The following is a 16,558-nucleotide window of genomic DNA, read 5'->3' on the forward strand; positions in this document are numbered from 1 at the left end:
AGAACAACTTTCATTTTTCAGGCCTGGGTGTTCTTAATCCACTTTTCTTATACGCGGGTTTTTACTGTATTTTTAACTATTCATCTCTACGGTCAACCTGTAAATTTGTTTCGGCTCAACGAAAAGGTTGTTTCCAACCCCAGATAGATTTCAGGAACTGTTGTATTTCTTTAGATTGGAATGCATCTACTTAGTTTTAACTTATTAACTTGCGATCGTCTATTAGCCGATCGTCATTGATGATAAACCAGACCCTCAGATACGTTTCAGTTCATAGTTGTATGTAAAAATTTCGTGATCGCAGAGTGCAAGTACAGAGGTTTTTTGTAGAACCAAAAAAATTAACCCGGGGGGGGGGGGGGGGGGCTTAAACTACATGCCATTGATCGAAATGATTGCAATGCATCTGACTTTTTCGTTCTAGAAAAAGATGAGATTTAAAAAAATGCTTTGGTGCAGCAAATGAAAGCACTCCTCGTATAGTGTTTAATTAGAAATGTAAAATATTCACAAGGCCATGGAAAATGCTTTGCTTTTAAATGCCTTGTATTAAAGAATTCGACACTTGTAATTGTGTTGGAAGTCAGTTATATTTTATGCTAGCTTATTATGGCTGTATAACGTGTGTCGTTGGATGTCTGTAGCTAGTCCTTTTGGCTCTGAAAACGCAACTTTCAAATTACGTTGCATTCTGTTCTCAACTGATAAAAATAATAGAAAACTAGTAAAATCATAGAGCTGAACTATCGTTCTCTAATACAGCCACTGCATGGAGTGCGTATAGGCAAATCCGCAGTTATAAGTACTTATGTTATTTGCCACACCGGCCGCTCTCCAGTTTCTTTAAACTTAGTCCTCGTGTTTCCATCAGGCTTTGTAAACGCGCGCGTTTTTAGAATCTTTAATGTTAACATTTTGTCTGTATCATGAAATCGTTTAGCTATAGATGTAAAATGATATTCATAATAAAATAAACCGTTTGAAATGCTCTTGAAGGTTTTTTTTACAAGGGTTTTGGTAATACAAAGACAAAATTCGTTTCTGAGTCTTCATGACATTGTCACTCCTCACTGCGAAACCATTAAATTTTCTCATACATTTTTAATCATTTTTTATGTCTCCATAAAGCCTGGTTTTCACTAGCGACGCAAGCACAAGCACAAGCGCGATCACGCAAAAAGGACAAATTTTGATCCTTGTGCTTGCCGCAAGCACAAGTATGCGCTTGTGCTTTTGCTTGAGTCGAAGCCTTTTTCACGGAGAAATAAGACCTGTTATCCTTGCGCTTGTGCTTGCGTCGCTTGTGAAAACCATGCTTAAGAATGTTTTCTGTCGATTTTCGCAAAAGAATTGGCTCTTTATCCAGCCACGTTAACCAATATTACCGTATTTTCTCGATTAGACGCCCCCGGCGTTTATTTCAAACTTGGCCTATTTGACTTCGCAGATTATCGAACCCGATTTCCACAAGCAATGGTTTTATTCGTTATTTTTGACAAAAATGTATAAAGCTAATATGCCTACAGCTTATTATACCTTAAATAAATACCTGAGGGGCCCATTTCAACTTAATCTGGAGACCCGGCGTTTCGAACCCGGCGTTTAATCGAGAAAATACGGTAATCATATACAGCATTTTCATTTATTTGAATTCTCGCGCCCTAAACTTTTTTTCTGGTGTTCAGCAATACTGCTATCCGTATTTTTCACTTTATATTTTCGACCTGTTTTTGGAAACCAAACCTCCTACGGATAAGCTTTCTGCACAACTTTGTTCCATTGTCGAGTCCTTCAAGTGTTTTAAATCATGGCTAGGGCTTTCCACAAGTTGCTCGAAATTATTCAAAAAGTTGCTCGAAGGTTCTGGTAAAGGTGCTCGAAAGTTGCTACAAAAATCCAAAAAAAAGTTGCTCGAAAGTTGCCGCAAAAAATCGTAAACGCTGCTTTTTATCAAGAACATTTCAGATTTCTAAGCAGTTTCATGCAATTTCACTGCAACAGAAGTATCTAAATAACATTTTAAGGCAAAATTTGTCGAATTAGAAGGATTTATTTCGATTCACTGAGAAAAATAGTGAAGATATCAATGACGTTATGTTTGCTGACTAATTTTGTAATGCTTTTATGGGTAATGAGTCGAAAGTCGAAAGGTCTTCGGAGCCCGCGAATCTTCGGCAAACTTCGTTAATCTTCGGAAACGTTCGTATGGCCTCGGACAACACTCCTACATCTTCGGAGATCTTCGGTTTAGAAATTGTTAAAAATGCAACAATTTGCTCGAATAGTGAAAAAGTTGCTTACAGGGGAAAAAGTTGCTCGAAATATGAAAAGTTGCCAAAAAGTTGCCGAGCCCTAATCATGGCCATATTTGACAAGTGCACGTGACGTGACGGGAATAGAGAAAACCCTGAGAAAACCCTAAAATTGAAAGGGTATATTCGGATCTAAAAAGTTAAAATCAGTGCCAACAGATTAAGAATGCCCACATTCCTTATGCTTCTTATGGTTTTTTATGAAATTCGCTTTATTATAAAAGTTATAGCGTAATAAAAACCCATATAGACTTCTATAGACAGACTTTCTTCAGTAGCATTCCATTCTTTGCACGTAAAACGGTAATTCCCTACGTCTGATTTTGAAGAAGGCTATGTTATGACTTATTCTTTAAAAAATATTGGAACTCTGCTTTCTTTTTTCCAAGTTTCAGGGATTTTACATTTTGGCGCGCGGTTTTGGACTGGCACTAGTTAGGCGCGCGCAATATAGACTTATTCAATGCAGTTGTCCTCCCCACCAAAAATTCGCCATTAAACATTACCAAACGCTCCAAAATGGCTTGCCACCAAAACCCCTTTAATCAATTCCCTAGTAACTGCTGTAGATCTGTAGTTAAGAAGGACCCCCTTAAACGGTCAATAGTCAAATAACTAAATAGCGCGTGGCGTAGAGTGCGAGCTAGCCATGACGTTTAATGTTATTGATTACGTCAGACGAATTACAAACGTGATTCAATAAAGTTTACTTTAGTTTGCGTCTTTGGTAATCAGGAAATACACTATCAGTGGACATCGTTAAGGATTTCGAACCAGATTGATTGAAAAGCTTTTTTTAAGAAAACGACTATTCCCTACAGTTGAATAACAGGTAATGTGCAAAGTATAAATGTAACTTCCAACCATTTTCGCTACTATGAAATGGCTAATTTAAATTGCCGAGCTAAACTCACTTGACTTTTATTCAGATTGTCAAAATAGTAAAAACTGATTAATAAATTTCTTTATGAAGCAAATTTTAATTCATGAAGTCGTCGACGGAAAAAGCGCATTTATATGACCAGAAATAAATTTAAATGTTGCTACGTATTAGTTTTCCAGGACTTGTCATTTTTGCAAAAGCTTTAAGGAAGCGTGGCTTTTGTTTTAAATTACTATTTTTCAAACAAAATTAATTTTCATTATTTTATTTTCCTCCCTAGCGTTTTGTCGTCATGACCTGGGTCGAAGATATCGATTCCATGTTTCCGTGGGCGACAAGCAACCTACGAGCAATGTATGAACGCGTTGTCAGCTTGAAGGACTGCCAAGTAATGCGTGCACTCAGACAAACCAAGCAATTTATTGAGAACCATCCACTCATCTCACTGTTCCTAGCCATCTTAGTTATCATTGGTTTTCTACCATTCTTCGTGTTCCTGGCCTTTGTATCAAGCTCGTTCGTGGTAGTCTCAATGAGTGCGCTAGCACTACTTGGGGGATCATTTGTGGTGGCGTTCTTCTCATTTCTCGTTGTTCTCTCCCCATTGCTGGTCTTTGGAGGCATACTGGCAGTCTTCGTTTACCTTACATTCCGTTTTGCAATGAGAATACTGCAAGTCTTCAAGCAACTGAAATACAAGCTGTACGTATCTCGGCATTCAAGACGTCATCCTCGTTGTAAAGAATCAATCCAATTTGTTGACTGTCAAGTTGAACCGGCAAGCTTCCCGGTAGAATACGAACATTCTTTTATCACAGCAACTAATGAAGAACTGTCCAGGGAGGAGGAATCCCTGAACAGTCACTCTTCTTATCTCAGTTACTAGCACAAGAAAATTTCGATAATAAGGACCCTCTTTCCCCATCCCTCCCCCCAAAAAAATTAGAGCCCATCCCCTTACCCCCCAAACCTCAGGCACAAAAATCAGTAATATCCGTAATCCCCCCCCCCCCCCACCCGAAAAAAGCCCCTAAACTAATAAGTGATGATGAAATGACGTGTGTTTTATGAAAGAAGAACTCAGAAAAAAATTCTGAGGATTACCCAATGCTATTTCTGAGGATAGCCCATTGCTATTTCTAAAAAAATCTAATACTTCTCCCCTTCCCAAAAATTAACCCCTTCCCTCAAATCCCAGAAGGGGCTTATTATCGGAGTTTTACAGTGCTATAATTGATTTATCAAGTGTTTTTTTTTCGGAAATACATATCCTTTCTTTAATAGTCTTGTGATAAGAAAACATAGAAACAGGAATTTAAATAAATACTTTATTTGGTTTGACATTTGCTTGGTTTACTGCAAATTTAGGCGAGATTGTACTACTGTGGGAGTTTGTCACTGGTGAGGAGATGATCACATTTCAGGCTATACACGATATCAATCCATGCTTGTTTGATATTTGTCACTTTGTCATTGGCGACAGTGCGCATGTACCAACTCTTCTGCCCAATCAGTAATCCTTTATGGGGTAGCATGATTTTAAAATATCAGTCTACATCACTCTTACAGTAGTACAGTAGGCGATTGCCTAAAAATTCGACTCTGTGATCCTATCCCGTATGGCCCTATTCTCCCAGAGGAGAGTTAGGATTAAGAAGAAGATCCTATCTCGTAGTCATGATACGCCGCTTTCCTCCACATGGGAGTTTTCTGAGGCGCAAGCTAGTAACAACAACAACAACAACAATCTTTATTTCGTGCCCAGAAAAATTTTTCAATAGACAAAAAGCGATACCGTTTGAGACATGTTTTGAGTATTCCCTTGGCCCTTTGCTCCCTGCCGAAAACGCAAGAAGCATCTATTTAGCTGGGCAGGTCGACCCACTAGGAACCTCGGGACGAGGTTGGCATGCACACCAGGCGGTTTTGATATGATAAGAGGACGATTTCTATTTTTCTATTTTTGCTGCTATTACCACTCAAACTACTACTACAAGAAGTGAAATAAAACTTCCAAAAGGCGTATTGCTATCGGCTTCTGTCCTGGCGGAGAGCCAGCTTTACTGGAACTGACTCTTTTTAGATAAATAGATAGTTTATGATATTTATAGACAGTTTTTGCCTAATATCGCCTAGCCTGCGAACAGGCTCTCTCTTCGACAGTGTTTTTCGGGAGCAACGAAACTCGCGCCTTCGGCACTCGCTTCGATTCGTTGCTTTCGAAGCGCGTACGTTGCCCCCGAAGAGAGTGCCTGCTCGCAGGCTGAATATCGCCGTTTGAAGAAAGAAGGTTTAAAGCATAACAACAGATCAGAGAGTTCCGACATCTATCTCTTCACTTTACATTCATTGACTGACAACGGTACTTGCAGTTTCGAATGGAAATTAAGCGAAATTAGCTATTTCATGACAAATATAGAAATCGCTAAATGATTTTGCTTTGAAGTCGAGTTTCAGCAAAATGTCTTAAATCAAAGAAAGTGATAAATATAAATAGTCCCTGAAACTTACCATATATAAATCACTTAATTAAATTTAATAGCCGCTAAAAATAGCAACCTCATATGCGGTGTGCTATTTCCTTGTTTCAAATTCCTAGAAAGCACTTTGGCTGTTCAACATGTAATAATGAAAGAAAATATTTCCGTCCATCTGTTTCCAGATGTCAGAGATTTGTTTTCACTGAAATACTGTTTCCTTTAAACAATAACAAATAGTTTAAATTTATTATACAAGTTTCCCGAAAAGGCTTTTCCAGAGTTACAAAGGAGCAGGACAGGAACAAGCGAGAAGACTGTTGCCGAGTGCGCTGATTGGAGCGGAAGTAATTTTTGAATCTATCACTTCCGCTGTAAAACAGAGAGCATTGTGGGATCTTCCAGACAGATGTCGATGTTTTGATGTTGTGAAAATGTCGTCGGCGGGTTGGAGAAGAAAACACAATCTTATGAGCCCGGGATAACAAACAAACATGAAGAAGAAAAAGTTTAAGTTCGACGTCAACTTCAAGTTAAACCAGCTATCGAGTGTTCCGTTCGTGAGCGGCGTCCTTTTCGCTAAAATGAGATTACTGGAAGGTGGAAATTTCACGAGCTTTTCAACGAGGTATTACTTGTTGAGTACTGTGAGAAAGGGCACGTCTGTTAACGGCGTGTTTTTATTAATTTCTCCATTGTTTTAATCCCTTTTTCTCCTTTAAGGGAGGAAGTCGGCAACCATTGCGTGAAGTGGGCAAAGGACGTCACTTTTCCGTGCAAAATGACTGCCAATGTCTCCACTGGAGTCTTAGATACGTGCAATTACCGAGTGTCCATTCGGAAGGTAGGCCGGCAAACGCTCTCCTAATCCTCTTTCTAGTTAAAAGATTCCAAAGAATTGGGCCGTTTTTTTTCTTCTAAATGCTGCTCATTAAACTGTTTTATCTTTCTCTCATGGTTGCTAGTTGTGTATCTTGGTGATATTTTATTGATGTTTTAATTTAGTTGTGCAATTTTTTGTTCGCCCCGGGCTCGCAGTGGTGGTGGTGTAAAAGTGTGCGAAATTTTATAGGCCACCTGCCAGTCGAGATATTTATTGAGGATAAAAACCGTTCTCGGAAAAGGTTTTCTGGGTCAACAAGATGAGTATCTCTGAGTTCCTACGAGAGGAATAGTGTTTCGAACTCGGCAGACTAATATCGATGACGGTAAAATTGTGAACGTGTCTGTTTGAGCGAAAATAAAATACCGCGATTTGAACTTTGTCCTGGTTGTGGCAATAACTTTAAACCTGCTTGTTACACAAGATAGCGTATAAATAGTTTTGCTTTATTTCTTTTTTATCTCAGCAGTAATTCTTGAATTTTGCTGACGCTTTCCTTTCTAATATAGTGGGTTCGTTGTTTTCGTCAAGCTTGATTTGTTGTTCTGGAACGACCCAGTAAATCTTGCTTTGCTAGCTGTTTGTACGTGAATATATTACTCATGTAAATCAGTTGGTAACGATTGATTTGTCGCGGAGTTCAGGACATTTTAATCAATTTTCTCAGCGATGAACTCGAAGTGTATAATCTGGCTAAAATGAAAGGATATTATGTAAAGAATTCCACCATGATCGTGCTATAATTTTCCTTTATATTGCCATTTGATGTTATAAGTGGAACATTGATGTGGCTTCCGAAAATGTCAAGACTTCGCGTCATTTTAACCGCACAATAGTATATTTATACCCCTTATAGCTTGACCTATGCAAAAAGTTAAGAAACTATTTTCCTTTAGGGAACTGAAACAATTGATAAATTTTTGGATGTGGATTTTTCCTAATTTACAGCTGAACGTTTTAAAACGTGCATAAATTTTTTTTTGGTGTAGAGGAAATGTTTTCATTGCATGTGCTTCCGTTTTCTTTGTTCAATTATGCCATGGTTAGTTTGAGTTTTTCCTGTTTCAGCATGTACTTCTTTGTGAGTAAGAGCACCCACTCATTCCTCACAAATTTTTGTCAGAATTTAAGTTATTTCTTTGGGTACTATTTGGGAACTGCTTGCTCAAAATAATATTATCTGTATGCATTCCAAATAGAGTAATTAGGCAAGCGTAAATGTCAGCAGCACAGAATAGATATAAGTTATTGGATATGTATGTCACTCATGCATTAAGATAAAATTTAAAGCCCTGAAAGTCCAATATGTTTATTTTGATGCCTATGAATTTTAATAAAAATTAATTGCAAATAAATTCCCAGTGCTTGTTCACAAATAATTAATTACAACTGGGCCTACACGTATTTAAATTCAGGGTTTTAAAGAAAGGAGTGTTGATTATGAAAAAAATTTAGGTTAAATTTTGAATTTCTGTGTAACCTTGATACAACAAAGGGCAGAGAGAAAATGAAAATGTGTTGATTACAAGAGGAGCCCCGTTGTACCAGGGTTCTGTTACAAAACATTTTACTGTTAGTAATTATACAATGTGATCGTTCTGGTAAAAGTAGACCTGGAAAAAACTGTTTTTGGTTAGTAATGTTTCAACAACCTACCGGAGCAGAAGTCATGAATCTTCGGCTTAGCTGAACATTATCATTTGTTATATACTAGAAACCTTATCATATAATAGAGGTTCATCAATATGAGGGTTCCACTGTTACTTACTTTCTTTAAATACTTCTATATACTTACACTTGCTATTTTAATTTGAAGAGCATTGTTTTATTATAATACCAAGATCAGGATTTTGTTTACTTTCAAGCTTTGTTTACTGGACTCAGACTTGCTTTTGGTAATATTTCTTAGGCAGTGCAATGTAATTTTTATAACCTGGCTGAGAGTCTGTTGATTGCATAGGATCGCAATTTACTGTACTCAAAACAGACATAAAATTTTATTTCTGAGTAATATTACTATAGAGTGACTCACCAATTCCAGCCTGTAGACTATCAGTACATCTGATGTCAACAAACTGTTGATTTTATCTGTTTTAAAGTGCCCACTAAATGACTAGACTGAGGGTATGATTTTGTTAGCTTCATGAGTTGGATAGATATTATTGGCAATTAGAGAGAGCTGGAATAGAGAGCCTGTTGACCCCTGTTCCACAGGACATTGAAATAAATTGTTTAAATTTTACTGGTTACTTTAAAATTATGTATTAAATTCTATACAAATTTCCGGACAGTCAGCTCCTAAAAGAATTAATTAAAAGACCAAAATGAATTATTACATGTTTAACATGTAGCTGCCACATTTTACAATAATTATTTTTGAAAATGTCTTCAAAGTTGGCATAAAAGTAGGCAGAACATCTACAGTGTACAAAACATGTAGATACACCTTTAGCTTCAGCTTTTTGTGGCATGAAGAAATTAAAATTATTCCAGCGATCTTTAATTTGATAAATTAGGGGAAGCCTGACACCTTGCAGCAAAAAATGATTATCAATTGCTTAAACTAAATACATTGGGGGAATTTTAGTGAGTGCTCCTATTGCATAATAAAGACTTCCCAATAAATTGACAGTCAAACACAGCATGGTCAAAGCTTCTTTTTCAAAGAATCAAATTTGTTTAGTCTGATCCCAGCCAGGGTGGTATAATCATATTCACTGATAAATATGTTAATAAGGAAGGGAAAACATTTTAAAGTAATCCAGAGACAGGCTTTTGTGGAACCCTACTGTATTTCAAAGTGTTTTAAAGTGTGATCTGTCCATTCTAAACAATTCTCCTTTGTTTAAAAAGTACCCCATGATTCACAAATCTTATTACAAAGTACAGAGTTTACTTTCGTTTCACTAAAAAATACTACCTTTTAAAAGCCATCTTAATTATAAATCCGAAGAAAAAATATTTAGAGTAATCAGGTTTTATCTTTGTGGAGATGTCATTTCCTGCAGACAAGCTATGTACACATACAATAATTTTTATTTTTAGACAAATTTAACTGTACTCATCTTATACCCATATCCTTCTCAGACATATTTGTAAATATTTTTTTAAGGAATTATTTATTTAAATGTATGTTTACTGGTAGTTAATCTTTTAATTACAGTTAACCTTTGGTTTATAATTTAACCTGTGGTGCTAACTGTTTTTAAATTAAGTAGTTAGTTTAATGCTATTTATATTATTTTATACTAAATAATTCCAAAAAAAAATATTTACACTGTCTGAGAAGGATGTGTCATCGGAAATCTTAGAGGACTGGCTTCATTTGCATGTACCCTAAGTTAAAACTGTGCAACGTTAACAATCAATTAGTTATGGATTATTTTAAATACATTCACCTTGTGTGGCATTCCTTACCATGTTAGCATTGATCAGCAGATTAAGTAATTTCATACAAAGCCTTGTCTAATAAGCAGCTAATCAAGGCAGGGATGTAAATAATAGACAGAAGATGGAACAACCTGAGGACTTGATTTTTCTGGCTAAAAGACTGTGTCTGGTTTAGGTCTTTTTTAACTGTATCCTTGCAAGGGCTGTTTGACTTTGACCAAACAAGTTTTCTTGTTTATAAATTTGAACTTTTATTATTAAAAATTTCTGTTCAAAATGAAGCAAGAATTTGTATTTAAAATTTAAAAATTGGGGGGGGGGGGGATTGCGGGTTTTTTAAATTAAGAATTAAAAATAAACATTGGATTCACTTCAAAAGTGGTTGGTACTTTCAACGGTTCAGTAGTATAAACATTTTATTAATAATTTTTTGTGAGAAGGCTGGGTTGTATATTTTCAATTTTTTTGAGTCTGAGAAAACTTCTTGTTCTTCTTGTTTTTCTCTACCAGCTAACCTTGAAAGGGTTTTAAAGGTTTTTAGCGGAACTACAGACCCTGTGTACATGTATGTAAGATTTAGTACATGTATTGACAGGGTATGTCAGTTGTAGACTAATAGCAGTGCATGTTTTGCCTGCTGTAACTAAAAAAAAAAAATTCGAAAACAGCAGTGGCGTTGTTCTGAATCTGCTATGCACCATAAAGATTGCTTCATCCTACATGTATAATTAATTTAGCTCTCAAAAGTTTTTTTTTTTGTTTGCGTTACAGGAAACCAAAGGTGGCAAATCTCACATCAAGGTGTGGAAAACTTTTAAGTGCTCTAATTTATTATTTACCAAAAATAAAAATTCATTAAATTCCACTCAGTTGGTAGCAGCTGTGTTTAGCTTGCCATTATACAAGTGATAAATTTATCAAGGCAGAGAGAAACTAATCATTCCAAGTACTTATCGAATCTAATATTTAAGCTGGTTGTGGATGTTTACTGAGAATTCATTAATTTATGCCTGCGGTGAATTGTACAAACTAGCAGAGAAGTAGAAATAATGCAACAGCTTTCCTGCCCTATAGCAAATGTTGTTAGCCATTTTGGGTGTCATGCAAGGACGTACGATTGTAGTCGGCATGTTTTAACTGATGTTCAGGTGACTTATTTAAATCAGAAATAACAAAGGGCATAGACTGATAAAAAAATTCAGTTGGCATGATTATCTTCAGTGTACCTGGCTCCCTTCACCCCTCCAAAAAAACTCCAAAACAAAGGGGAAAAATTTTCTTGTATCAAGTGACATGTCCTATGATCTTAAGATTTTGTTTAAAGTTAATTTCATGCTTCTGTGTCTTCCCATTAGCTTGGTTTTGTGGATATCAACTTAGCAGAGTTTGCTGGATCAGCATCATTTACTACAAAGCGATATATTTTAGAAGGGTATGAAGACAAGACTCTCCGGCAGGACAACTCTATACTCGAGGTATTTTGCAGTGCTTTTAGCGATATGCTGTAGATGAAAGTGGAGTAAAAAATAATACATATATTTTTAATTAAGAACTGACATTAGCCAAATTTTACAATGTACAAATATTTGAGTATTACATGTAATGCTTGTGTTTTTAACCAAAGGTTGAAGTTAGCATGCAGCTCACATCTGGAGATCCCCTTTTCAAAGTGTAAGTTCAGATCAGATCAAATCTTTGTTAATTTTCTTGATTTTGCACTCTATGGTACAACAGTTAAAGTAAGTTGCCCCACCCCCCGCCCCCTAACATTTCTCATCAGTAGGATGGTTAATTTTTCTCGCACAGGCCATATGCACCATCACACAACCAAGTAACAACAGAAACCGCAGAAAACAGAGCACCACCTTCTGATCACTCTGAACATGAGTCGGCAAACGGCACCACTTCAGGAGCCGAAGCAAGGAAATCAATTCTCAGTAGCAGCCCAGGAAGTGTGTCAGAAAGCCATGAGGAAACTGCAGGCAGTGATCCTGACAAAGTGGCCTTCATTCCTGGTCATGCACGCAGCTTCAGTGAGCCAGCCTGCAGAAGCACCAGCAGCAGTCCCATCAGGAGCACCAGTCAACTTTCAAAGATATCCGGGTATTCTACTGGTCATTCTTTTTCATCCAGCTTGGAGAGATCTAGTAGGAGGTATTCAATTTCAAAATGGTGTTGGCATACTGAACAATGCACTCACCATTTCTTTTGCTTATTTTTTTCTCTACTTTATGTTGAACATTTTATTTGAAAATTTGGTTTTTGTTTATTAGTAACGGTACTTACCCACATCTGAAAAATATGTTTACTTAACTTGTTTAGTTTTGACGTCGTTTTTTAGTTTGGACTTTATTTCTTTTCTTTGATTTGGACATTTTTTAGTTACAGTGACGATACACTGTACGTGTGTATGCTGCACCATTGGGTTCTTAAAACAAAGCCATGATTATGTAATGAAACATTAGACAAAATATCGGTGACACTTTGCCCAGCTTCAAAGCAACTCCTGTTTGTTCTAATGAAGGGGCATGAAAAGCCCCTATGCAGTTTCACCACTAAGCCTCACTTTCAAAGTGCCCTCTTAATAATTTTATAAAAAAAAAATTCCCAAAGCAGTCAAGATGAAATAAATAACCATGTGAAAACTGCATGAAGGTGGAAGAGGGTTAAAAAAATACATAGAGGGCAGGTTCAAGGTTATCAATAATCCTCTTAATTAATTATATTAATTATAAATAGAATAAATAACTGAAACATACAACAGGTTGCATGATGAATTATCATGTACTGATAATGCATGTCTTTTTGCTGCCAAAAATCGGTGTTAAATTTATTATGTTTTAATTGTTTTATAAGAAGTAATTAACTGACCTGAAAACTAGTTGCAAATGCGTCAGAGCATCATAGTCCCACAAGATGTGCAAAGGGCTACATGACTTTTGTTACTTCGAGTTACAACATTACATACATGTATACTGACGAGTTGTAGTTACTGATGTCAACTTATTTGCTGGCAACCAGGAAACAAAGTTCAGGATCAGGGCATGTCAAGCACTCAGAATGTATCCTTTACTGCATAATATACACACAGTTTTGTTGTATTGACAAACTGTAGTCTAATATAAGGGTGTGTAAGGTAACTTACCTGGGCAAGGTTGCTGTGTGTGGAAAATGGAGATTTGGAGAATCGGGGCTTGGAAAGGGCAGGAGGTGGGACCCTCAAGATAACATGTGAGTTCCCAGGACCCCAATCGGGAGGAAAAGTGATTATTAAATTTTCCCAACTGTGTAAGCCAGAATAATACACAGGCATTGATTAGGCACGGTCCTGCTTCTCTTTTGACTACAAGACTGGTTTTGATCCAGGTGTATGCTTCCTGTTAAGTGATTTGTGTATTTTCCTTAACAATTCAAAAGCTGGTGACACAGCATTTTGTGACTCTGAGCAAACACTTTCACCTCCACCAGAAAGACAAGGCAAAAGAATCAGTTGGAAGGTTGGTATACAAATGCACAACACCTAAGTTGGAATTACATGTACAGTGTACAGTACATCCAATTTCTCCACTGTGAAAGGGCCAGTGCAGGCCAACAGTGACAAACTTGACATGTTATCACATTGTACATAGCCAAAGTTTTTCTACAGCACATTATGCATTTCTTTTTTTAACAGAAACCTGATGACCAAAGGTCAAGCCACAGTAGAGTGAATGCAGATGATGTCATTGAACAAATATTTAGTGGGTGAGTAAATTTATTAATTCATTTCATTTTGGATTTAGTTCCTGTCATATCAGCTTGTGGACTACCAAGTTATTACATACCAACAATTCACTACTAATAAACAAACTACAAATCATTTTTGTTGGGTTTCCTTACAAGTGTTTAAGTTGCATTTTTGAACTTCTCTCAAAATCATGCTTATAATTATAGTGATTCAGGTACATTGTACAATGTTGATCCAAACAAGAATTGATCTGTCCTACTATCACCCCCTAACCTTGAATGTTTGTTCTGCCTCTGGTTATTGATTTATTGAGTACAAAATTTCTTGCCATTTTCTTCCAGGCACAATTTTACAGGAGATGAAAATCCATCAGGTAATGTACAGTTTTTAAATGATAAGTTACTAAAAAAATAATAACAATATATCGGTTTAAGTGTTTTTTTGCAAATGCAATGTCTTGAGCATAGTTTGTTAGATAAATGTTGTAAGGATTGCAGCTTGCCAAAGTTGTAACGACCCAAAAATTCTTTTGGAGGTGAGTTCTATTTATTTTGGTGACAGAGGGACGTCATTTTATGAAAAGAAGCAAAACTTGTAGCTGCTGAACTCAATAAAAACAATGTGAAAAAACCCGGAGTGAAAAAGTGTTTTATTCACTAACCAGATTCAAGTAACAAGTATTTCTCAATCAACACCGTTTTTGTGGTTATAAATTTGATTATGAAAAAATTCTAAAGCCAGGGTGTGTTTCTTGCTATTAGTTAAGTTTTTCTTTAGAGTTTAATTTAATATTTTTTATCTTAAAGTTTAATTTTATTTGTTTATGATCAGGTGATGAACTTCAAGTGAACCAGTTATTCATGTCCCTCACAAAAGATGGAACACTCCCCACAGCAATATTTAGCAAGTAGGTGATATGTTCTGATTTCATCACCTTGCCAGGCTATCAGAGCCTGAGTTTTCTACAGGCTACTTTTTGGCAAACTTGTACTAATACAATTTTGTAATCTTTTATCTCTATTTTGCAGGCCAATTCCAGAAGACAAGTATCGGACATTGTAATATTAAAATTCCTAGTATGACACTCCATGAATCAGGAAGTTCATACATGCATCAGCTTACATTACATACTTAGAGAGCGTACAAGGAAAAAAGTGATTATACTGCTCAGGATACCTATATACGTAAGCAGGAAGCTCTTTCTAGCATTTTATAAGTGTGTGTTCTTCATACTGGCATAATTAATGCATAACATGTAAGATAAACCCTTGTGTAGCAGCATTTTTATAGTTGTCCATACCCATTGATGATAAGTGACGTGTGACAAAGGAGAATTACCGGTAACTCGCTGTGTAGACTGAGTTAAGTGTGTTACATTTTTTAAATTTGTATACACGTATGTGTGTATACTTGGTTTTCTCTTTGCATAAATGGAAGAAATGTTGCTTCTAATGTGTCACGCAAGAAAAAAACGAAATAAGCAGGGATCGTGTTTCCTAGCAAAATTTATGACTTTTATAATTTTGTCTCATTATTCAGTGGCACTGGATCTAAACTGCACAAATTATTTTTTAGTTAAGAATATTATTTTTAGTTTTTTTTTTCGTAAGTTAGTTGATGCCTTTGATAGGTCGTTGCCATTTGTAAATTTAGAGTTTTGGATATATTCAAGACATTGAACAAGCATCACAAAATGGAATGTGGAATTGTCTAAAAAGTATAAAATCATGCTATCAGTAGGTATATCCAGGAATAACTCGGTGATCATAGATCCAGTCATTGATTGACTGAAAGATTTTGTGATCATTTCAGTTTCATTGCAAGTCACTTTCATTTATTTTTTTGTGTTAGTTGCAAAATGGTCGTTGGGCTACCCAGCGATGTTAGTAAAACTACACTACTTAGAACATAGATTGTGTAAAACAAAGCTAAGATGAAAAACAGAGAACTTTCAAGCTGGTTTCTTGATAACAGTCATCTACAGTGCCCTGGGGGCTCTAACGACTGATCATGTTTTTTCATACAAAGTTTTGTCTTGGAGTAAATAATAAGAGTAGTGCTTTATATATATCCTGCTTGCTATATAGCTCATTAGCCTATAATGTGTATAATGCATTATACTGCTGCTAGATGCAAGAGACATAATTTTCGCCAACATTTTCATCTTTTATGTGGGCAGTTTTATTCTGGAATTTGTTAGTTAGATTTTGAAACCAAATGACAAAGTTATGATTATAGGTAGACATTTTTATTTGATTGTTTAAGTTGTACTATAATTTATTCATTAATTATGAAGAAAACTGCTTCTTGCAAATTACTTCAAAATTAGGTTTTAAAAACATTAATTTAATAAATGAATGTGTGTCCGTTTTGTGTAATATATTTTTTTTTTTTTTCTTTTTTATTTTTTTCTCTTCTTTTTTTTTTTTTTTTGTGCGCGCACACATTAATTTAATAACAGCTATCAGCCAAAAGAGGATACCGTAGAACTATGAGTCAGAATAAAAAATAGAATTTTAAGATTAGAGAGTTTAAGATAAATAATGTATTGACGTATCCTGCAATCATACATTTCTTTATAGATTTTAGAATTTGATTGCAGGATGAGCAATGATTTATTTATTAACTTTTCCCTAAATCAGATAGTTGTAGGTTGTACATGGTAGATATTGAAAAATGTTACTTCCTCTGACATCTCAAGAAATTTAGAATCATTATAGCCTTTCACAGTGTAAAATTTTTGCATTCACTGAGCACGTGGACATTTTCGTTCCCAGAGCGTATTGGTTGTCTTGGCCAGTGGGGCATAGGCATGAGTGTGGTGGTGTTCAATTTTTTGTCAGTTCTTCAGTTAAATCTTCACTGCGTGTTTTTTTATTTCAAGGG

The 16,558-nt window shown here is 35.9% G+C and overlaps 3 protein-coding genes across 4 annotated transcripts in view; 2 read left to right on the forward strand and 1 right to left on the reverse strand.

Annotated features, from left to right (window-relative positions):
- The window catches only part of LOC144628238 (phosphatidylinositol N-acetylglucosaminyltransferase subunit C-like), a 60,812-nt gene that overhangs the window by 20,010 nt on the left and 24,244 nt on the right, over nucleotides 1–16,558 (reverse strand). The window lies entirely within an intron of this gene.
- On the forward strand, nucleotides 3,003–4,536 carry LOC144650377 (uncharacterized). Its single transcript, XM_078510042.1, has 2 exons — nucleotides 3,003–3,144; nucleotides 3,476–4,536. Exon 2 carries the CDS (start codon nucleotides 3,488–3,490, stop codon nucleotides 4,079–4,081), a length of 594 nt encoding a protein of 197 aa, XP_078366168.1. The 5' UTR covers nucleotides 3,003–3,144; nucleotides 3,476–3,487; the 3' UTR covers nucleotides 4,082–4,536.
- LOC144666968 (EEIG family member 2-like) lies at nucleotides 6,012–16,017 on the forward strand. Of its 2 annotated transcripts, none has more exons than XM_078528432.1 (12): nucleotides 6,012–6,300; nucleotides 6,396–6,516; nucleotides 10,717–10,746; nucleotides 11,301–11,420; nucleotides 11,570–11,616; nucleotides 11,752–12,048; nucleotides 12,967–13,007; nucleotides 13,363–13,442; nucleotides 13,619–13,689; nucleotides 14,014–14,045; nucleotides 14,504–14,579; nucleotides 14,701–16,017. In XM_078528432.1, the coding sequence occupies exons 1-12, from the start codon at nucleotides 6,167–6,169 to the stop codon at nucleotides 14,732–14,734; spliced, it is 1,083 nt and encodes a 360-aa protein (XP_078384558.1). In that variant the 5' UTR covers nucleotides 6,012–6,166; the 3' UTR covers nucleotides 14,735–16,017. The 2 variants fall into 2 exon arrangements, with proteins under 2 accessions (XP_078384558.1, XP_078384550.1); XM_078528424.1 differs by having other exon boundaries at nucleotides 6,016–6,300; nucleotides 11,752–12,099.

The sequence above is a fragment of the Oculina patagonica genome, chromosome 1 (genome assembly GCF_052425735.1).
Source record: "Oculina patagonica isolate OP01 chromosome 1, crgOcupat, whole genome shotgun sequence".
NCBI classification, from domain to species: Eukaryota; Metazoa; Cnidaria; class Anthozoa; order Scleractinia; family Oculinidae; genus Oculina; species Oculina patagonica.

Coding starts and splice junctions, on each gene's coding strand:
- LOC144650377 (XM_078510042.1), top strand. CDS start 3,488: ATGACCTGGGTCGAAGATATCGATTCCATGTTTCCGTGGGCGACAAGC.
- LOC144666968 (XM_078528424.1), top strand. CDS start 6,167: ATGAAGAAGAAAAAGTTTAAGTTCGACGTCAACTTCAAGTTAAACCAG. Junction 12,100..12,966: donor TTGGAGAGATCTAGTAGGAG/GTATTCAATTTC, acceptor GCTGGCAACCAG/GAAACAAAGTTCAGGATCAG. Junction 13,443..13,618: donor GCAAAAGAATCAGTTGGAAG/GTTGGTATACAA, acceptor TTTTTTTAACAG/AAACCTGATGACCAAAGGTC.